At 40.1% G+C, this 23,508-nt stretch overlaps 2 protein-coding genes across 3 annotated transcripts in view; both read left to right on the top strand.

Moving 5' to 3' along the window:
* The window catches only part of LOC119417531 (6-phosphofructo-2-kinase/fructose-2,6-bisphosphatase 2), a 17,848-nt gene extending 7,599 nt beyond the window's left edge, over nucleotides 1-10,249 (top strand). Inside the window, exons 10-16 of one of the 2 annotated variants that reach the window (XM_037684754.1) lie at nucleotides 410-556; nucleotides 643-747; nucleotides 856-985; nucleotides 3,680-3,742; nucleotides 3,831-3,895; nucleotides 8,168-8,368; nucleotides 9,926-10,249. In XM_037684754.1, the coding sequence (XP_037540682.1) occupies nucleotides 410-556; nucleotides 643-747; nucleotides 856-985; nucleotides 3,680-3,742; nucleotides 3,831-3,895; nucleotides 8,168-8,368; nucleotides 9,926-9,991 (777 nt within the window). In that variant the 3' untranslated portion in view covers nucleotides 9,992-10,249. Of the gene's footprint in view, nucleotides 1-409; nucleotides 557-642; nucleotides 748-855; nucleotides 986-3,679; nucleotides 3,743-3,830; nucleotides 3,896-8,167; nucleotides 8,477-9,925 lie in introns of those variants that run through there. The other variant, XM_037684753.1, reaches the window with a different exon arrangement.
* A 2,692-nt stretch (nucleotides 10,250-12,941) lies between these two features.
* Nucleotides 12,942-22,441, top strand: LOC119416813 (complement receptor type 1). The gene is made up of 11 exons (XM_037683998.1): nucleotides 12,942-13,014; nucleotides 13,113-13,310; nucleotides 15,008-15,107; nucleotides 15,190-15,263; nucleotides 19,240-19,461; nucleotides 19,545-19,745; nucleotides 20,069-20,168; nucleotides 20,250-20,323; nucleotides 20,402-20,578; nucleotides 21,978-22,181; nucleotides 22,262-22,441. Exons 1-11 carry the CDS (start codon nucleotides 12,960-12,962, stop codon nucleotides 22,300-22,302), a joined length of 1,446 nt encoding a protein of 481 aa, XP_037539926.1. The 5' UTR covers nucleotides 12,942-12,959; the 3' UTR covers nucleotides 22,303-22,441.
* The last annotated feature ends 1,067 nt before the right edge of the window (nucleotides 22,442-23,508 follow it).

The following is a 23,508-nucleotide window of genomic DNA, read 5'->3' on the forward strand; positions in this document are numbered from 1 at the left end:
TTTTTTTTTTTTTTTTTTTTTTTTTTTTTTTTTTTTTTTTAATACTAGATACTATTTCTTTCTTAATGTGATTCTTGAGCTGCCATTGTGTATCTGTTCCTCTCAAACCCAGTTGGTCGAAGCAGAGGACCCCTTGTCCTGAGCCTGGTTCAGGTTTCTTCCTCATGAGAGAGTTTTTCCTTTCCACTGTCGCCTTCATGCTTGCTCAAGATGAGAGTTCTGCGATGGAGTTAAATTCAAAGCAGTCTGCTCCCCAGATAAAGTTTTAAATTATTATTTTTATATATGAATGTTTCTGTTCAGTGCCTTGAGATGACTTCTGATGTGACTTGGCATTATATAAATAAACTGAATTGAAATTAACTGTATTTTCACAAACTGGCCATTTTTCACATGTCGTCTTTAACAGTTTGCTGCAGCACTCAGGGGTTTTGTGAAAGAGCACCCGCTGTCAGACCTGAAGGTTTGGACGAGCCAGCTGAAGCGCACCATCCAGACTGCAGAGGAGCTGGACACCCCCTACGAGCAGTGGAAGATACTAAATGAAATTGACGCTGTATGTGGCCAGATATACAGCTGAAAGGCTCATACAGATTCTAAAAGACCTGTCACAAGTCTAACTGCCACATGTTCGTGTTTCAGGGTGTGTGTGAAGAAATGACGTATAAAATGATCGAGGAAAATTATCCAGAGGAGTTTGCAATGAGAGACCAGGACAAGTATCATTACCGCTACCCTGGAGGAGAGGTAAGACTTTACTCTTGACTCCTGAAGGAAGTTTGAACTTCTAATATTATTATTTGAGCATATATTCTACTATTATAATGCATGTTGTATTTGTCTCCCCTTCCCCAGTCCTACCAGGACTTGGTCCAGCGTCTGGAGCCAGTTATTATGGAGCTGGAGCGACAGGGCAACGTTCTGGTCATCTGTCATCAGGCCGTCATGCGGTGTTTGCTCGCATATTTCTTGGACAAGGGCGCAGGTTACATACACAGAAACAAGACACTGCCTCACACGACACATTCACACTGAAGTAGGTGTTCAAAAGTCTTGGTCTAAAGCTGTTTGCTTATTTTTGTTCACTTTAAACCTTTTGTTATAGTCCTGCCCAAAACTTAAACATCATATAACAAAACAGAGTCCAAGTTCATATTTTTCTTCTGAGAGGTGTAAAAATATCTGGATTCATAACTCACATGTAAATAAACATACAAAGAATCACTCATGGCGTCTGTATACCTGGTAGTAAAAGTATGCACCTAATCCAACCTTCCTGAATGTGCAGCAGGGTCTAAAGCACTTGTTTGTTTTGTTTTTAATGTGATATTTCTGCACACTGCCAACTGATAGATGTTTGGTGCTTTAAACGCCACATCTTATTGACAGGAGACGTGTTTTAACCCCAGAAACAGCAGAACAGTCCACTTGGAGCACTCAGAGTACTCACATGCTTGTATGTTTCTGGTTTATATTTAGTTTTGTTACAAACTTCAGCAAACCTTGTTCTCGAGGTAACTCCAGCACACGAGCATTGAGCACAGATTTAAGTGGAGGCTTACTGGCAGATATTTTGTCTGCCAACGTTTTTCTTTTTTCCCTGAGCTCAAGGCTGCTGCAACAACACTTCCAGGGTTAGTGCAGTATATTCAAATGTGACCCTAATAAATCAGGGTGTGTATTATTTAACAGAGCAGCATCACATATTTCAATATTTTTACAAAAAAATATTATAATAGTGAAAACAACCAATGTTCCTCTCATATGATGACTTTAATCTTGTCACCGTGCACGTATGATCTTCTTTTTCTGACATCTTTTTATCACTGAAGTATTTGAATCTTTGTTCTTTAAAGAAGAATCGTGCACTTTCCCTCATCAAGGTAATCTCAAGAAGAAATGATACACTCTAACCTGCTGTTGTGCCCACAGTTTTCAAATTAATGTTATCATTTTATTATCCTGCAGAAAGAAATATTATGCTCTTCCTCACAATCAGCTCAACTTGTTTTCCTGGCGGCCTCCAAATGAAGGAATTCATGATCTAGGGCGGTATTTTTGGAGAAAAGGAAAACATTTTGTTTAAAATATAAAGAAATATTAAACTCACACCAGTGTGTGCAGCCTTGAACTGTTTCAGTAACTGTCACAGTTTTCTGTCAGAAACAGGACATGGAGACATTGTTTCAGTAAACTTTTAATCTGAGCTGCTCTTAAAGTCCAAAAGTTAACCCAAACACACACACTTGGATAGATTAAGGATTTAGCTGGAGAAAATGAGCTGTCTAGTTTTATTTATTAAACTTGTTCCACCTGACTGATTTTTAGTCCCTCTGTAAATCTGCATCAGCTACGTATCTTTCTGTTGTGTCCATCCATCCATTATCTTTTACCCGCTTCTTCCATTTTGGGTCACGGGGGTCGCCGGTGCCCATGTCCAGCAATCACTGTGCGAGGAGCGGGGTACACCCTGGACGGGTCGCAAGTCCATCACAGGGCCACATAGAGACAAACGACCAACCATTCACTCTCTCACTCACACCTAGGGACAATTTAGAGTTTCTTTCTGTTGTGTCTTGCACATTTTCCTAAAGACTGATGCAAACTGCCTTGTTACCGATGCAATAAAATGAGTCCATTAGTTAGTGTTTTATTATATTGAGTCATGTAAACATACAAGGTGAACCCTCAAAAACACGTCTAAGTTACAAATTTGGATATTTTAAGCCAGGAAGTGTTTGAAACTCTTAAATCTTCCTCTCTAGTCTTCATCCTGCAGTAAATGTAACTGAGCTGAGACTGTTGATAAAAATGAGAGAAGATAATGTCATCACTTAGTTTAATTTGATATATTTTGACTAATTTTGAGGGAATGGCCGGCGAGAGTTTCCTGAATCTTCCCACATCCTGCAGATCAGCAGCTACAATCACTTAAACTCCTTCTCCTCTGCTGTCCAGCTGTGAGAAAAATTGTGAAGATGGAGCTGATGAAATACTTAGTAGGAGGAATAAATATCTATAAAGTAAATTGGCAGCTAAATTAAGATAAATATGTGAAAGGGATCACTTTGAAGTTTATAACTTACCTCATTTCATTACATCATCTTAAGTGTTACCATTCTCTTTGCCCACATATAATGTAAAATTAAAATGTTGATCATTTTGGTCAGTTTCTCTACAGTCTGTTTTGGTTTATTCTAACTCTTGTATGAGAAGTGGATTTTTTTTGCCCCCTGAATATATATTTATTTGCAAACCTAAGTTATTTCTAAAGCTCCTGAATATTAGTTGAGGTCAGACAGAGGAAAATCCCGTTTGAAATGAAAGTTGACATTAGGTGTGTGCAGACAGAAGCTTTCTTCACTCGTCGCAGGAAGTGGTCCGTGATGCAGCATCATCATCCGTTTGAGGCTCAGCCACAGTTAGATTTGTGCAGAAACCAAAGAGTGGGCGCTGTAACGACTGGCATTTCGTCTGACTCCACTCCCACCCACAACTGGGCCTGAACCACAGCAGCATGTACCATTCAGTTCATGACCACAGCGTAAGCTTTAGAGCTGTCCATGGGTGTGGCTTTTCAAGCATGAGAGGAAAAACATAATTAGGAGAAAACATGACTGAATGATTCTATAACTCAGCCAAGTCTCACCAGTCATTTCTTTTGTTTTTATTTTCTCAGACGACCTCCCCTACATGAAGTGTCCCCTGCACACCATCCTCAAACTCACCCCCGTGGCTTATGGTGAGTCATCAGACTGCTTCTAAGTCAAAGGAACTTGTTTTGTTCTTGTTTTCTTGTGGTAATGCATCTTTACCCCATGTCTGTCCAGGCTGTAAAGTGGAGATGTTTGACCTGAAGGTGGAAGCTGTCAGCACTCACAGAAACAGACCTTTAGTAAGTTTCTTGTTAAAATGTTGTCTGATCAGTCTGTTTTTGGTTTTCACAAAAGTCCCTCCTATTGTCTGAGTTGTTATGCTGTGCACCTTGTCAGGACAAATCACTTGGAGCAGGCCAACTCTGAGGAGTTCAAACTAAAATTACAACCTACTGTTTCTTATCTTGCTTAAGAACAAAACTAGAAATCCAGGTGGGCAGCATAGATTCTCCGTGTTCACAGTAAATCTCAAAGCACACAGGTGTTCTGTAAACTCATCAATGGAAAACCAGTTTCTAATTATTTTGGTTTTTCCATGAGACAAAAAATAACAAAAAGTTGAGTTTTACTTGAAAATAATTCAGTTTCTGATATTGATGACTAATGGCAGGAAGTATCAGCACACATCAGAAAGATCTGCTGGCTGTAGTGGACACATACAACTCCAGACTCCCATCATAGAATTAATTACTGCGTTGTTTTTGTCTGGCTTTTTGCCTGGTTGTCTTATAAGTGAGGAGAGTGTGACAGGAAGACAGAAGGAGTACTTCGATGAGCTAACGAATGAAGTGAATGAAAGAGAAAAAAAGAGTAGAGGTCATAGAAACTGTGGACCAGGAAGTGGGAAAGATTAGTGAGGGTGTAGTCTGGAAACTCTGAAAAGAATGACAAATGGTAAATGGACTGTACTTATATAGAGCCTTTCTATATATTCAAGATACTCATTTGCTTTACAACACAATCTATGCCCTCCACACAGCACTCTACTAGATCTCTATAAAGCTAATTTGAATCTGTAGAGACTAATCAGAGCTTTATCACATTCTTACACTGATGGGACACACATCGGAGGCAATGAAGGGTTCAATGTCTTGCCCAGGGACACTTCAACATGTGACTGCTGGTGGAATCGAACCCCCAACTCTCTCATTGGAGGACGACTGCTCTAACCACTCATCCACAGCTGCCCCAACATGAATGAAGAAGGGGAAGGCAGTAGGACCTGATGACATACCAGTGAGGGTTTGGAAATGTCTTGGAGAGATGGCAGGGAGGTTTTTGACTCAAATATTCAATGGCATATTTCTTGGTGACAAAATGCCTCAGGAATAAAGAAGAAGTGTGCTGGTGTCCATTTTTAAGAACAAGGGTGATGTACAGAGTTGTAGCAACTACAGGGGAATTAAGTTGATGAGCCACACGAAGAAGATCTGGGAGAGAGTTGTGGAAGCAAGACTTAGACGAGAGGTGACTATTTTTGAGCAGCAGTATGGTTTTATGCCAAGAAAGAGCAGCACAGATGCCATCTTTGCTTTGAGGATGCTGCTCGGGAAGTACAGAGAAGGTCAGAAAGAACTTATCGTGTCTTTGTGGATTTAGACAAAGCAAATGACAGGGTGCTCAGGGAGGAGGTGTGGTATTGTATGAGGAAATCCAGAGTGGTAGAGAAATATGTTAGACTGGTACAGGACATGTATGAGGACAGCAGAACAGTGGTGAGATGTGCTGTAGGAGTGACAGACAGCTTCAAGTTGGAGGTGGGAGTGCATCAAGGAGCAGCTCTGAGCCCCTTCTTGTTTGCTCTGGTGATGGACCAACTAACAGATGAGGTCAGGCAGGAATCCCCATGGACTATGATGTTTGTAGATGACATTGTGATCTGTGGTGAGAACAGGGAACAGGTGGAAGAGAACTTGAAGAGGTGGAGGTATGCACCTGAAAGAAGAGGAACGAAAGTCAGCCGTAGTAAGACAGAGTACATGTGGGTGAATGAGAGGGAGGCTGGTGGAACAGTGAGGCTACAAGGAGCAGAGGTCACAAAGGTGCAGGACTTCAAGTACTTGGGGTCCACTGTCCAGGAAAATGGGGTGTGGTAAAGAGGTGAAGAGAGTCCAGGCAGGATGGAGTGGATGGAGAAAAGTTTCAGGAGTGATTTGCGACAAAAGGGTGTCAGCAAAGGTCAAAGGAAAAGTTTACAAGACAGTTGTGAGACCAGCTATGTTGTATGGTCTGGAGACAGAGACATGGACAAAAAGGCAGGAGACAGAACTGGAAGTGTCAGAAATGAAGATGTAGAGGTTCTCCTTAGGAGTGACAAGGATGGATAAGATTAGGAATGAGATCATCAGAGGTACAGCACAGGTTGAACAACTGGGAGATAAAGTTAGAGAGGCCAGACTGAGATGGTTTGGACATGTCCAGAGGAGAGACAGTGGGTATATTGGTAGAAGGATGTTAGAAATGCAGCTGCCAGGAAAAAGACAAATAGGAGATATATGGATGCAGTTAGAGAGGACATGGAGGTAGTTGGAGTGAGGACAGTGAATGCAGAGGACAAAGTGAGATGGAGGAGGATGACTCGCTGTGGAGACCTCTGAAGAAGGAAAAGCTGAAAGAAGAAAAATAAGATTGTCTTTGCCTAGCTCAGTCATTAAACTGGCAAAAGTTGCAGAACTGCTGTAAACTGTCTGTCTGGACTCCATTTATATTGAGCATATTTTTGCACCTGCTTCTGTTTCAAACTTTATTTGCTGTAGATAAAGGTGCTCAACCACAGTAGAATTTTTCACAGGTCAACAAGAATAAGGTATAGGTTTCACACTCAGTGAGCGGTCCATCAGAAAGTTTTTCTCCAGGTGCAGATGTGAAATGTGAGGAGTATAATCCTAAGCATTGGTCCATCCATCCATCCATCCATCCATCCATCCATCCATCCATCCATCCATTATGTTTACTTCACTTCTACCTTTTCGGGTCATGGGGTCAATAATGTCCATATGCAGCAGTCACTGTGTGAGAGGCGGAGTCTCTTCTGGACAGGTCTCCAGTCCATCACAGGGACGCACAGAGACAAACGAGACAAACAACTATTCACTCTCTCACTCACACCTTGGAATAATTTAGAGTTACCAATCAGTCTAACATGCATGTTTTTGGTCTGTGGGAGGAAACCGGAGCACCCGGAGAAAACCCACGCGTGCACAAAGAGAACATGCAAACTGCATCCAGAAAGGTCCCGGCCAGAATTTGATCCGGCGACCTTCACTCTGAGAGGCAACAATTTTACCAACAGATCCACCATGCTGCCCTTAAACGTAGTTCTTAATGAAAACATCCTGCTCAAAGAACAAAAAGGTTCAATCATGTCATCTGGACAAGTTTTATTTTAGGGAGAAAACATAGTTTAAGTCTTTCTTTGTGTCGTCAAACTATTAATTATTGCTTAGGAGTATTTTCTTGTTTAATCTTCGTTGAAGAAATATAACTCAAATCAGGTTCACATCATTTAGAATACTTAGTGCCAATATTCAGATAATCATTACCAACTTGTCAGTGTTAATTGAACTTTCTTTGTTTTTTGGCTGATTTGTAATACACTCTCAAAAGGCAAATTTAGTCTCTACGAAAACTCAGGATTGAAAATTCCCTATAATTCAACTGATTTTGCCCTCAAGTGTTGAGATTGATTATACAGTAAGGGTAAATTATTCAAGTTCTCTAAATATTATTGATCCATACATTTGATCTGGTGTACTTGGACGAGAAGTTGCATGTGTTGAGAGGCGTCACTCTTGTTTCATAGTCCCAACTATGAACTGAACTCCAGTTGGCTGAGTGCAGCTTGAAGACCAGTAGCATCTTCTGTAGATATGCACCATCCATAGACAAACTGGTGCTGGTCCAAGTCTGTGGGGAGCTCTTCATGATTACTGGTGTGAGGCCTGTAATCATTTACTGTCATTGGTTGATTTCTTGGGAACAGGGATGATAACTTCTATCTTTTTTATCTTTAACTTTTATCCAGGAAGTACTAGGCGTAGAAAGATAGAAAAGAACAATTCAGCTTTAATTGAAGGACTGCATTTGGTTAGACTGGATTTGTACTGGTGAGGACTAGCTAATTAAACAAAATCCTCTTGTTGTTGAGTTGTTGAAAGTCACTCCGACTGCCCTTTGTCTTCATTTCCAATAAGCGATCTGTAGAACTGCTCCTTTCCTGCAGAGTTGGAGCTGATTAGCTTACAAGTGTTTGAGCTTCAGACAGAGAGGGTGTTCACTCAGACACTTTTACTGGAAAACCTCGTGTTAATTGCAGTGAAGAATATCCTCTCTGCTGAGACCAACATTACAATAGCTTTTCTAATTCTGGGTGTTGGTTTCCGCAGCTGTTTTGGCTTCTTTGCTTCATCACAGTTACTGGTTTGTTACAGCATTTTCTCACTAAGAAAGGTTAGTGAACCAGTAAGGTTTGCTCATCAACTCACGATGTGTGTTTTTTCTTCTCTCAACAGAATAAAGTCCGACCGAAGGCCATGCCACCACCTTTCCTTCGCAGGAACAGTTTTGACCCTCTGTCAACCCAAGACCAGATCAAACGACCTCGTCTGTACAGCATGGGGAATTTTTCACAATTCAACATGTACCATAACGCCACTAATCCCAGCATGCCGATCTCTGATCTGTTCGAGGGAGTTGAGCCCCAACACACCGAGGTCAGTGTCACTGACAAGTGAGGAAAAAGTCTAAGTTTTATCAAAGGTTGAAGCAATTCACAGTATGAGTCAGATTGTAGATACAATATTTGTAATATTATTTTAGAGTTCAACAGATTGGGTAATAATAATACTGAATAAATTACCAGTAAATATCTTTATCTCATTCATATCACTATTGAAATGAATCTGTGTGCTGGACTTCTCTCATTTTAAACCCTGCGGCCGGGTGGACTGTCAGTCATCTCTACATCTCAGCTCTGACTTACCCTTTTGTATGTCAACAGTTACAGCTCTGTCACCGCCACACTTAATGGCTCAGAGGAGTAACAGCAGAGGGTTGACTTGAACCTTCTCAAGCTGTTTTGATGTTTTTGTAAATCACTCTGAGGCAGCAAGAAGACGTCTCAGGCCATGCTTGGAGGGATGAATGGAGTGTTGTGAACTACAATATAATATTTGTTTTAAGGAGCAGTTTACTTTGTGGAGCCAACAGCAATAGTGTAATACAGGGGTGCCCACTGCCCAATACGTCGATTGTGATCTACCAGTCAATCGCAAAGGCATTATGGGTAGATCACATGGCATTAAAAAAAATAGACGTCAGCCTATCATCCATCTTCACTATGAAATTTGTCACTTGATTGACATACAGGGCAGCCAGTCACGAAGGTGTGAAATTCTCCGTATGTGAAGTCGCACATGTGCACAACAGGTGGCTGCAGTCCAAAGTTGTTCTGCTCTAACAACAGTTATAGTAAATGACAGAAAGCAGAGTGTTTCTGTGCTGCTCACTCTTTTTCAGCATGAACAAAACTAATAAAGTCAGGTCCAAACGTCTCGTTGGTGTAGTCACCAGTTTGGACTAACTGTCATGCAGATGCTGCACGTTCAATGAATGCAGCTGAGTCAGGGTTGCCAGACAAATCTTAAACGTCTTATTTACCCCCTCCCACATGTTCAACAAACACAACACACACCTCATCTTAGAATATCTTCACTCAGCACATATGAAAGTTTAGGTCAAAGTACTATAATTTTAAAGCCACAGTACTATAGTTCATAATTTCTTATCTGGCAACCCGACTGACATAGAAACTACAGCGTTTTCATGTAAACCTGCTCTTTGTTTGTATATTAACTCCAATAAACATTGAAAAAACACTAACGTTTCCAGAGGTGGCTCTGTGTAAACGAGGTCTTGTAGCAGGTAGATCACTTTGACTTGGTCATTTTAAAAGTAGCTCACATGCTGAAAAAGTGTGGGCACCCCTGGTCCATTTTCAGACCATACGTAGTTCAAAGTACCAGTACTTTAAGATTGAAGTTATTTCTGCTGGGACAGATGTCCCAGGTTTTTCCTAAACTTTTCCCTGAGCTGCTGTCCACAAAGGACTCTTTATTTACACGAGTGCACTTTTAAACCAGGAAGCGCTCTGCTTTCCAACCTCAGAGCTCACTATTAGCTGTCTGTGCCATTCCAAACAAATTCCTCAGTCCTGTTTTGGTTTTTGAGAACCCGGTCCACTTTCTATGTTTTTGTCCCCCATCTGGCAGGACTCACCGAACAGTTTCAGAGCATCGAAAACTGAGGATAAGGAGAAGCTGGAGAACGGCACATAAAGATGCCTGCCTTATCTAAGATAGAACATCAGTGTTTTCCCTCCTCCGTGTTGCCATTTAAAGTCTGTTTGTGGTTCTGCAGACCAGCAGTAACATCCGGTCGCTCCGTTCTCCATCAGAACTCACCGTGTGTGTTATTGTGGGTGGAAGTTCAGCACCTTTTATTTATTTTTCTTATCATACACGAATGATTTGTAGTAAAAAGAGTTCAACTTTTACCATCAGAAAGTTTATATTTCTTTTCTTTTCACTTTTTCAACCTCGTATCAAAGAATTACCTTCAGTTCCAACTTCTCTTGGAGGAAGCTGTGATTTTCCTCAAGATGTTTTTATTTTTAGCTCTCCTTTGTAAACATTTCCAGGCAATGCGTATCCTTCCTCTGGTAATCTGACGGGGTGAAGTTATTTTATTTTTTACGGTAATTTAAGAATATAAAATTGCTTCTTTAGAAGCACGTTGACCAAAGCTGTAAAAAGTTATAAGATCTTTTGTCTCGCCTCATAAAAGAAGTACAGGAGCTGCTTTATTCTGACGTTCTATTATTTTGTGCGTTTATTTTCCTTTATGCTCTGTTGGAAAAATTTTAAACAATTTTACTGAAGTCCACATTTTCAAAGAATTTCCGTGACGCTAATATATTTAAACTACAGCACAACGATTTGAGAAAAGGCTGAACTGTTCTATAATCCTGGAGTTTTATTGATCTTGATGGTTTGTAAGTTTGGATTAAATTAGTAATTTGGAAAAAGAAAAAAGTGCCTTTTAATCAGTATTTAAAAATATATGATTTGCTAACTTATTTCTTTAGAATAATATAAATGTTAAAACAGCTGTTCATAATAAAAGCTTTGTTCTTTTTCTGCACTCATTTTATTGAATAAAAGGAATTTTACATAACTTTTGTACCGACTTCTTGTTTTTCAGCTGTAATTTAAATCATTTGGACCAGAAAAGATCTTTATTAGTGTAAACTGCGTGAGCTCATTGGGAGTAGTCCTAAACTTCAGACTCAGACAGATGGGGTTTTTTTTGTTGTATTTTTGGCAACTGAACAATAATCTATTTTAAGGACTATGATAAATATAATTTAAATCACGTGAAAGTGTCATTTTTGTGTCAGAGGTTTCAGTGATGCAACATTTACATGTGGAGTTTGTAACAGCAATTAAAAAAAGTCTTTTTTTCCCCCTTTAAATTAGTTTCTAATTAAAAAGAGCAGGCGTTACTAAAATAAATAAAATTTAACTGAAGCATTTATTGTAACTTTCTTTAAATGGAAATCATTTATTTAGCTACAGAGTCATCAAGGAAATGGAGCAAAAAATAAAAATAAAAAATCAGCATTTCTGAGAACTTGATATGAGTCATTTTGATCATCCTTGAATGAGTGATGTCTGATAATAAAAAAAAATCTGAATAATTTCCACATTATTCACTCAAGCTCCAGTGATTTCACAGCTCTAGATCTGAGTTCTTCTTTTGTTAGGAGCAAAATAAAGAACAAAGTCCAGTTTTAGTGTTTCACTCCATGTCTCTGACGTTGTCAACATCAGCTGGTTTGGGTCACGACGTGTCAGGTCACAGGACCGCTTCATTTTTAATTTGCTAAGTTGATAAACAGGTTTGTTTATTTGTTTGTTTGTAACCCAAAAATAGCAATAATATAAAGTATGAAAGAAACAGAAGATACCCTAACGAACGTTAAACGACACGCTAAAAGATCTAAGATATACGCTAAACACTAATAATGTAAAATAATACGGTATATTAAACAGCAGCCCGAACATGAGTCTTTAGTGAGCAGTTGGGTATGAATACAACAGCGTAAAGGCAAGAGATCAGCAGCATGGATAATCAGCAGCATGGATAATCAGCAGCACCAGTGATTTTTCTTTTTTTTTTCCTGGTTAGGGATGTTGTTTGGATGACGAAAGAAAAATCATTGGGGGTGTGGGGGGATCTTTAAAAACATAGCTATAGTCCTGTAGGCAGGACCAAAACCTGACATAACTGATGAGCTAACGACTAGTCGGAACAGCCAACACCAAAGTGGACGTAGTCTTTAAACCTTGGTCTGAAACTTGTCTCTTTTTTTAACTTGTACATGCCTTCAACTTTTCATTAAATACTGTTCTGAGTAGATGTATACAGCTCATTGTGAGCACAAACAGTGGCAGCAGCAGCTAGCTGTAGCACGGAGATACAACCATTTTTGTCTTGGTCAAAGTTGGTAAGTTTTGGCAGCCATCTTGAATTGGGTCGACTCAAAAAGTTGATGCTCATCAAATGATTAATTCCTGACCGTTTCATTTGCAGTTAATATTTTGCTAACAGACAGACAGCTGCTACCACTCAGCTCCCACCACGCTCACTGTAGCTCAACAGCTATACAATTTGACTATTTTTAGTTGTTTATACATTTGCAGTTTGATTAAATGTTGTGGCCACCCAGAAGCAAATCAGTTGTTGAGGTACATCCAATGAGGGTTTTACTCCAATCCGTCTCGTGGTTCATGACATATTTTGCTAACATTAAATACAAAGAGCTCCTAAACAAACACAAACCATTTAGCAGCGGGCAACATACACCGTCTAATATGAAACTTTAGACATAATTGATCAAGATCAAAGTCAAGTTCAACCCAGCCGTTCAAACTGAGGCTTTCTAAAGCACCATCCACAACAGGTAAGATAGTGATTGTTCACAAATGTTCCACAGAGCCCCACTTTAAGGTCTGTGAGAGGATCTCTTCTGATTGTTCCAAGCAGAAAAAAGGTTTAATTCAGCTTCCATGTGAACACAAACATTGCTGGTCTGGTATAACTAAATGAATTTGTTCACTTAGTTTAGCAGCCTTCATCCTGTTCCTGAAAGTTTTCCCTCCCAGCTGTTCCTCGGGGCTGTGCCAGTCCATAAATGGCTCCATCTGGTCCTCCTGCTGCCATTTGAAGCTTCCGAGCACAAACATGAAGACTGACTCAGCAGCGCTTCTGCTCCTGCCCTTCACTTTACTCGCTGCAGGTAAATCTCAGCTGAATGCGATTCACTTTGTCTATGCGTTTATTTGTGTTCCTGTCGTTCTGACTGATGTTTCCGGATAAATGTCCCACAACAAACAGCTCAGGGAGCTCAGAGGTGTTCCTCACCGCCGCAGTACCCTCGCACCGAGCTGCTGCAGAGGTTCACCTCCAAGCAGAGCTTCGACAGCGGCGACAAGGTTTACTACAACTGCGCCCAGGACTTCACCCCGTCCGGGGGGATCAGGTCCTCACGGTGTCTGGACGGAAAATGGAGTAAACTGACTCTGACATGTGCAAGTAAGACGCTCTCACTTCTTGGTGCACGAAAATACAACGATTCAACAAAGTCCACGCTCAAAAACGATTCAACGTTTATTATTAGAGCATCGAAAACATGATTAAAAACAACCTGCGTGTACTCTGGCGCCCTCTAGCGGCCACATGGAGATATGTCGCATGCGAAATTAGACATTAAAATTAAAAAACGAGAAGTTTTGAAAGCAGTGAAAAGTTAAACAACTGATACAAATATATCAACATTAATAAATCAAGACGTATGATCTGTAAACTAAATTATCTTGTATTAAAGCCTTCATGTTTTAAAAATATAATTTGTGCTTATATTTACACTGAAGGAGTTCTTGTTGTGTGATCTTAAAAACACATTCTGCAACTGAAATATAATGATGATGATGATGATGATGATAATAATAATAATAGTGTCTTTGAGTATTTAGAAAAACGCTATGCAAATAAAATACATTATTATTAATTTAATTATTATTAATTTTACGACCTTTATAATGTGAATTAGACCATAATACTTCCTTTCAAACATTTTGTTACAATTGTTGTCAAACCTTTTGATAAACTGTCTGTTGTAATTAGCTGAAAAGTGAGCGAAGTTTACATTTAGTAAAAAATAAATAAATAAAAATAAAAAACACTTTTCTACATTTATAGCCAGATCTTAAAAAAAGAAGAATATTTCTTTCATTTTTTTTATTTTTTTTTAAATATCATGTTAATACTTTTACTACATCAGAGTAGTAGTTTCATTTTTTTATTTATTTATTTATTTTTTTATAAGTTACATCACTTCTGTGGAAGTTCCTCCTAATTTTTTTCTTTAAAAGATGGGAGAGTCATATTCTAATAAAATTACATCTAATTTGAATTCTCAGTCACTTCCAGCTGTATTTGAAAATAAAGACAGAACGTTCCTTGAAGAAATGCATACCACCCGCTACAGTTAAAACATATTTAATTGAAGTAATCTCATGTTAAAAAATAACAGCGTTATAACTCAACCTTGAAAACATGTTTATGCACAACGTTATATGTTGATTAAAAGTCGCGCTCAGAGTTTGTGTTGTAAGCGACTATCAGCTACATTTTCATCAAACTTCAGCTTAGTAATTGTAAAACTGACTGAGTTATTGTCATTCGTGTGTTGGCTAAAGTCAATTAGCTCTGGCGGCCATCTCATATTCAACTGACTCCAAAAGATAAACGACTGTGGACACACATGCAGGGATTACTTCCTGAGAGTTTTAATAAAATCCATATAGTGGCTCATGAGATATTTTGCTAACAGACAGCGTTCATTCAAATAGTAGTAAAAGTTTAAACAAATATGTTCAGTCTGTTAGTGCTGATAATAACTGTTGGGGTTCAGTCTCAGCTACCATCATAACAAATCCTTGGTCAACAGGGTTCAAAACGACTAAGTTAGAGTCCATGTTTCTGTTTTTAAGGTCAGCTGGCCCTGGCGGCCATCTTGAATCAGCTAGACTAACAGCTAGTCAGCTGTAGGTGTTGATCCAATGATTACCGTCTGCAAGTTTCATTAAAATCCAGTGGTTCACAAGATATTTTGCTAACAGACAAATTCTCACACAAAGACAAAAGGCAAAACCAGCATACGATGTGTGATATGTTTTGTATTTTATTGTCAGCGTTCAGTTCGTTTCTTCTCTTCTAACTCCTGACAGAGATATTTTGTGGGAACGCCGGGGAGCTACCCAACGGGAAGTTCCTGTACGAAAAGGAAACGTACATCGGGGAGAAACTCCACGCAGTTTGCAACGAGGGGTGAGCCTCTCCTGACAGAACTCGTGTCAGAGCTGAGACCCAATCGCTGGCTGTGTGTTTGACCGCGTGTCCGTGTGGACAGATACGCTCTGAAGGGACTGGACTACATGGTGTGTAACAGGAGCGGATGGAGCGGGGAGTTTCCGTCTTGTGAAAGTGAGCAGCAACATGTTTACCTCTCACTCTGCAGCTGTATGTGGGTGGTGTTATTAGAAACGGGTGAAGCCTGAACGTGATGTAAAGACATTTAACTTAATCCCTCTAATCTTTCAGTTTTTTCCCGTCTGAGTAATGAAATTGTGCAAAAAGATTTCCAGGTTCCTTGACACAGGTGGTTGTTTTTTTAATCTAACTGCACACCTAGTGCGTGCATTCGCTGCACGTTTATGACTCATGCTTGAATTTTTTTTAAAATATCAGTTCTGATCTTATATTTTTCTAGTTTTTACAGGTTTTTGAGGAATGTAAACATGTTCTTCAAAGGTGTTGAAGAACTGAACACAGCAAAGCTGGGACAACAACAGCTGAATTTTGTGGCTTGTGCTGTGTTGGAATCCTTTCAAATTACATTATTTTATGTTTGTAATCATATTTAAAGGGCTATTTTGGCTGTTTTGAACATCAACATATATTAATGATGAAAGAAGCATCTCTGTCTGCTTCTGTTAAAGTGACTCATAAAGTTCTGTTTTCAGGAGCTGACATGTAATTATGGAGTTTTGGCCTCGCCTACTCACCCACAAACACATTTTTTAAGCATGAAATAACAAAATACACCCTAAATACGTAAGTCATTTAAATATGTCAAAATACAACAGCAAGGTAAGCGCCACAAAATGTTAGTGACATCAACGCCTGGAAAATATTATGATTAATGGTTACATTTTTATTCAGCTGGTCCACTTGGGGCGCTCGTGTTGCTTCACCTTCCAGATTAACTTTTTATGTCTAATTTTAATGTATGTGAATTGGGGGTCTGTAGACAGCTTATGAACAGTTAACATCTTACCTGTTGTAGATGCGTGAATAGCTTCTGTTTGGAGAAACAAGAGTTTAATGATGTGTTCAAGTTGTACTAGGGAATTGTCCAAGTTCTATGATGGCAATATCTTAAATACCTCAGAAAGTTGGAACCCTAATTTGGAAAGTGGAGGACTCCTACCAGCCCCAACCTTAACCTCCAATATGGTTGGGTCACACAGTTGTGATGGCTGCCAGAAAATAAATAAAAACAGTTGTGTTGGATTGTATCTCAGTAATCCAGGCACAACCAAAGTCCAGCACAACCTCAGTAAACATGTTGCTACAGCGTTTTGCTGCACACGTTCAAACACCATTATGAACTTGGATTGCTAACGGTAGCTAGTCATTGAGCATAACTTTTGACAAATTCTAGTTATTTTCTGAGTTGCATCTGGATGTAAAGTTGGGTCTGACTACATTCCCAGAGCCAAGATCCAAGGTAAACAGAATGCAGCACAAGTTCTACAGAGCTAATGAGCTAACAGCTAGTGTGAGACCTAAGTAGACTGCTACCATTTCAAAACAACTTCTGTCACAAAAATGTTACTACACCTTATGCCAACACTATTTATTGGTCTTTACCTCACTGTCAGGGTCACTTTTCTACGTTATTTTAGTAGAAAAATGACAGTGTTCCTGTTGGAAGAGTCCTAGTAGGCACAGGAAGTGCTACAAGCAGCTGCTGCTGCCATTTGTTCTTGCAGCTAACTATTGCAATGGTGCCCAACTCTGGTCCTTGAGGAACACCATCCTGCATGTTTTACTTGTTTCCCTGCTTTGACACACCTGATTTGAATAAATGAGTGATTAGCAGCCTCCTGCAGAACTTGATGAAGTAATTAAATCACTGAATCAGGTGTGTTGGAACAGGGAAACAAGTAAAACATGTAGGATGGTGTTCCTCAAGGACCAGGGTTGGGAATTACTGAACTATTGAATTCTGCGTATTGGGAAACTGGTGGTGATGTTTTTTCATTCAACCTTTTATTTAGACAGGTAAATCCCATTGAGCCTCGAGGACTCATTTACAAGAGAGACCTGATTTCAACAAAGAAAGATGACAACAATGGACAACAGCAACAACAACAAACAGTCACAAAAAGTCATACAGATTTATTTTTATTTTTTTAACAAATAGGATGGCTAAAAAAAGAAAAGCAACATAAAAACAGCTAGATTCTAAGGCGAATGTAGAAAACTAAAAACAGGAACATGTCTGCATTGGCCCCTGCCAGGAGTCCAACAGATTCTTAAAGCCACTTAGAGAGGTCAAGGTCGAGAGCTTCAAATCTTTTTGTAAGATATTCCAGGAAACAGGAGCAGAGTAGGAGAAGGTCCTTTTGCCTAGTTCAGTCCTCACTGAGGGAACACTGCAGGTAATAATGTCCTGAGAGCGCACGCTGTAGCTGCACTCACGCAGAGACATGTAGGAGGAGATGTATGAAGGCAGCAGACCAAGAAGTGATTTAAAGATGAAAATGTACCAGTGAGAGAGTCTGCGTGAAGTTAATGATGTCCAGTTAACCAGTGAATACAGGGTGCAGTGGTGGGTACGATAATCACAGTCAGTTATGAATCTTAGTGCACCTTGATAGACAGCATCCAACATCTGCAGGTTCTTGTAGGAGCGTTCATGTAAATAATGTCACCGAAATCATTGGAGGGAAGGAAAGTCACAGATACAAGGCGTTTTCTAGCATTCAGGGTTAGACAGGATCTGTTTCTGAAAAAGAAACATAGTTTAACTTTTAGTTTCTTTACCAAGTTTTCCACATGGAGCTTAAAAGAAAGATGTGAGTCGACCAAGATACCCAAATATTTATAGGAATCAACAAACTCAATGGGGACACCATTTTCCTTTTTCCTCCCAGGCTCTGATCGAGGTCGCAGCTTCTGTTTCTCCTCCCTCGTTTTTTTTTTTCCTTCTTCCTGCTCTGCTCTCTGTCTGTCTGAAGCGCCTGGGTCTCATCTCCCGAACATAAATTAAGAAGATTATGGATTTGATATCGTGGGCGTTCAACTCTATTGATAAGATTTTTTTCATCAAAGCGACAAGGTCCTGGGGAACCGGAGTGTCCAGCTGAGACTCAGGCTGTGGGGTACGTCATGGATTCGTGGGGAGTGTGGCAGCTGATGTGCCTCTCAGTTTTGTCTCAGAAGGATGTTGAAGACGTTTACATATTTGGACTTATGATAGCAGGGACTCTGCTTTTTGGCATCGGTGGGGCTCTGTTTTATCGACTTTTGAAGAAGACAGCGGGAGCAGTTTTGGCCATGGAAAAGCGTCCGAGTCAGTGTGAAGGTCTGGTCCTCGCTGTGGGAACTTTAAATCGTCTGGTCTACGAGCTTAACTGTAAGGTGGAGGCGATTGAGAATCGCAGACCACCTGCGGCTTCTGGGACTCGTCAGCGTGGTGGGTTCAACCTTGAAGGAGACTCATAGCATGGATCAGTGAAATGAAATTCCACAATTAGGCTTTTTCGGAACCAGAACGCCCAGATGGACTCAAGGCTGAAGAAAAAATCTGTCTGCCTGAAGAAAAACAAAAATTAAGCTTATCTAATCTGACTCCCAATGGCCTCGGAGACGGGCTGACTATCAAATTTCTCCTGGGACATGAGTACCCAAGGACAAGAGCTTCATCTATCAACATTTTTCATGGACTTTGCAACAGAGCATGGACTTTGTTGTTTTCAACCAGTTTGACAAGACTGTCAACAAGGAAGAGGGCTGGCAATGAAGGAGGGGGCGTACTAAAGAGACCATCTTATCACAAGCAGAACTGGTTTGTTTCACTTTGGAGTAAGCTGTTAGGGGGAAGAATCAGTTTTGTTGTGCGTTTCCTTCACTGATGAAGCCTTCTGGATCGAAGGCAAAATGTTTCATCACAAAAAAATAAACTGTCCAGATGACCTGACTGAAAAATGTTGGATTGTATACCTGGATTATTGAGCATGGACTTTGTTATTATGAAAATAGTTCCAAGCAGAGTTCATGTCATCAATTAATAATGTAAATAGATGTAAATGTAGTTCCGGGGAAGACATATTTGTTCTTCCCTCTTTGTGAGGAAATATAACTCTAAGAGCTCATATTGTTATCTGATCAGAGGCTGAGACCACCTGCAGCCCCCCGGCAGTGGCAAACTCCGAGCCACAAAGCGAGACTCCGGTGCACCATGTGGGAGTCAGCGTCAACGTCACCTGTAAGCAGGGTTTCCAGCTGAACGGAGCCTCTCTGATCACCTGTGGGGCCAACGGTCAGTGGCAGCCTCAGCCCCCTCAGTGTCTTCACCGTCTGGTTAAATTCCAACTGTTGTCAATCGTAGCAAGTGAGTTCGTTTCCCAGATCAAACCTCAACATACGAACAGTTTTCTGTCTTTCTAAACTGTCCTCTCTGTGAAATCTGCTCAGAAGATGGATGTGGAGCACCACCACCACCACCCGTCAGCCACTCCAATGTGCACCTCTCCAACAAGTACATCACAATGACATCATTTCCCTCTGGTGCCAAAGTCTACTACAAATGTAATGCTGGATATGCTACAGAGGGAGGCAGCAGGTCTCGTGTATGCAGCGATGGAAAATGGACGCCACTGACTCTGAAATGTGAAGGTAAGAACGTTTACATTCTGCAACACATGCAGCTTTTCATTTTCACAAACAAATAAAACAAAATATTAAAATTTAGGGACTTGAATTTATCTTTCTTTAATGCAGCATTGCAGAGCTTTCATATCAAACTGTCTTCTCCTCTGACACCAATAAAAAAAAAAAAAAGACAAATATTTAGGTAATGTATGTGAGCAGTTTTCAGTCCAGTACTTAAAAGGACAAGAGAAGCCAACAAGCATATTTCTCTTTCCATTCCACTGAACATAAACACAAATGTTTGTATAACTCATGCTATTTTTTATTTATTTTTTTTGTATCCAAAGCGAAAAGTTGTGGTCATCCAGGACAGATTCTGAACGGACAGTTTGAATATTCAGGAGGCATAGTGTTTGGAGCTACAGCTACAGCTGTGTGTGACGACGGGTAAAACAGCTCAAATATAAAGTTACACTTTATAAATGTTACTCACTGCAAAATGTGACTTCACATTTGTCTTGTTGATAGGTACACGCTTGTAGGACGAGGCATCAGACGCTGTACGAGCAACGGCTGGGATGGACGTGTTCCTGTTTGTGAAGGTGCGCCGAGTCGTCACACTTGTGCATTCCTACTGCGCGGTGTCTTCAGTCATCTTTAAGTTATGGTCTGACCTGCAGCTGTGGAGTGTGAAGAGCCAGAAAAGACGGATGCAGAAAGGAAAACCTTCCAGGAGCCGCCGTACACCTACAGGAGTGTGATTCGCTACGACTGTCGAGAAAAGACCCTCGTTGGAGAGCGGGAGATATGGTGTACCAAGGATGGGACGTGGAGCAGCTCTCCTCCACAGTGCAGAGGTCTTTTAACACGTTACTTCTTACCACAACAGCGGGTCACAAATATACTCACCCCACTTCTGTTTTTTCTTACATTCTAACCTGGAATTTAATTAGATTTTTAATTTCATTGTAATACGTCTATAAAAAACTTCACGTACAGCCTCTTTAAGTACGTGTCCATGAGTTTGTTGCAACTAATCACTGGAAAATTTGGCTACCCTTCCTGGTCAAACTTCTCCAGCTCCTTCAGGTTGGATGAGCGCCACTATTATACAGCTATCTTTACGTCAAACCAGAGATTCTCTGACAGAATTAAGGCCTGGGCTCTAAATGCTTCATTCCAGGACATTTGAACTATTTCTCCTTAAACTAGAAATGTTGCTTTTACTTTTAGGCTCTAAAAGTGGTAGCTCAGCTTAAAGCAGCAAATCCTACTGTGAAAAGTATTTATTACCATTTTCATAGTTGAGAAGTCTCTCTGTTTACACTGCTGACTGGGACCTGCAGGGAAATGAAAGTCAGCAGCTCATAGTTGGGAACAGGACACCAAAGTCTTTGTATTTTTGAGGACAGTTGCCAGCTGTCTTGTTCTGAAAAGGTTAATTAGCCAGGTCTGGTTTTCCTCTAACAACTTATTGCTTTTGCTGCTAACATATATGACAGAACATTCCTAAAACTAAAAAGAAGTGTAAAATAACCCCGTTCATTCTCTACATATTAAGAGTTTATCCGTCTTGTCTGTCCTGTGGACCAGGACGAGCAGCAGGAGATTTCAATCTCTTTGTCATGAGGGTTGATACAGCACATTTACTGATGCACGGTCTCTGTCCACTGTGGGAGAGTGCTCACTTATGTGTGTGCACGCGCACATCTTTGTGTTTGTGTGTATGCACATGGGCAGAACTCCGCTGTGCACAATATGGAGCATGGAAGAGTTGTAAACGCACAACCAGGTAGAGACAGAAACGAACGGCTGCTGTGTAAATGTGATAAATAACAAAAGCTTAAGACAAGGTTCTGACCTACTCTATAGGAAATATAACTTTTAATGACTTCTGTTGGGATCTAACATTATATATAAAACAAAAATAATTGGCTTATTTTCCGTGGGAAATAATGATGAGAAACACTGATCATGATGCTGCCACCACCATGCTTCACTGCGAGTTGCACGTTATTACTGGTACTACTTCTACTAAAGGTGCTGATTCTGGAGGCTTTTACAGCAGTTGACACAAACAAGTTCCATTATTGCTTGTAATTAAATGAAATGCCTCCTGTATAAATTCCAGCTTTTAAGGCACCAAAATAGAACAGAAAAGTCTGTGAGCACTTAGCACAGCCCACAGTATCCAGTTGTATTTATTTTGTACTGTATTTACGACAACTAAAGTAAAAGTGATATGTGTTTTCACAGATGTCACATGTCCCTCCCCAAATATTCCCAACGCCTTCTGGGTTAACGCCCACAGACAAACATACCGTCCACGAGACACCATCGATTCCTTCGAGTGTAGGCGTGGCTTTAAGCTCAGTGGATCAAAATTCATCATCTGCAATGATGAAGGTCAGTGGGAGCCTAAACTCCCCTCGTGTCAGCTTCAACGCCAGCCTCAAGCCTGTAAGTAATCTCTTTTTCCAGTTAATGACCTAATTTCCACAATACGCTACAGTAAAGCGTTACACCTTCTGTTTTTTCAGCATCTTACCGTGTGAGAGGATGGTACAATGGGAGAGGCTAGCGGCTACCTAAAGTGCGTTCCTGCATGATTCAGTCCAACCTGCAGTAAATCCTCAACAGCTATAACTGAGAACCAACAATCATTTGAGCTAAGCATGGCCTTGAACATAATACTGTTAAAAATCGACCTTTAATAATGCACTGTGATATGTATTTGCTCCAGTTACGTGTATGTAAAGACATTAAATGTGTTGAAAATGAAGCTGAAGTACAGTATATTTATTTCTGATAAGTGTCTCGGGCAGTAACAAATACAGAATAGTTTTGTTCACCTCTGTACATGTTTTTTTCCCCCGTTTTCAATGTTTTTACAGTTGATAATGTGTATCATCTCTGTAGACTAAAACAGTGGGTGAGCATTGCATGAACAAACAAGCTACAAGAAAACAAGAACACCATTTCCATTCATTTAAAAAGACAATACAAAAAAAAAAAATACTCCAGACATTTCTTTACATGAGCAAGAACATTTCAAGTGCAAATATCATCAACTCCAATACATCAAAGCAAACTCTCGCTGAAAAGGCAACGATTTCAAAAGAAACTATTAGGCTGCAGGAAAGCTCATACTGGGAAAAGGAGGAGGAGGGCGTTTTTGGGAGGGCAGGTGGGCCAAATGAGCACGTGAAGATGGTGAGGGATGGTCTCCATGTCGAGCTGCAAATCATCCGGCACAAACGTTAAAACAATTTCTATTTTTTTTAAACAATTATAACGAATATGAGCGACTGGCCCAACAACTGCCCTCATCTTTGAAGTGACGTCTAATTCCCTTTGCGTCATCCAATAAGGTCCATGATGTGTGGCGTCCAGCTAAACAGATCTTTATTTACACGAATAGGGACAAAACGTATGTCGATATGTGGACAAGTTTGGATTTTTATTAGGGATGCATGATATTGGAATTTTGGCCGATATCCGATATGCCAATAACCGATACAATACTAATATTTTTTCCCTAGACCTACTTACAGAAACTACATAGCTTTCTCTGCTGTGGACTTAAAATGCTAAATTTATTCTGCATGGTCTTTGTTAATTTGGCCTTCTACCAAATACAGATGCCAAAAAGAGGGCTGAAGATGATGTAACACTTCAACTTGGATTATGTTTAATGTCTAATTTATTCATGACATTTACTCTCTCAAACACAATAACTCATAACAGTCATACAAAAACAGCACCTTGTATGTATGTGTGTATGTGT

Source organism: Nematolebias whitei, chromosome 11, assembly GCF_014905685.2.
Source record: "Nematolebias whitei isolate Nwh7 chromosome 11, NemWhi1, whole genome shotgun sequence".
NCBI classification, from domain to species: Eukaryota; Metazoa; Chordata; class Actinopteri; order Cyprinodontiformes; family Rivulidae; genus Nematolebias; species Nematolebias whitei.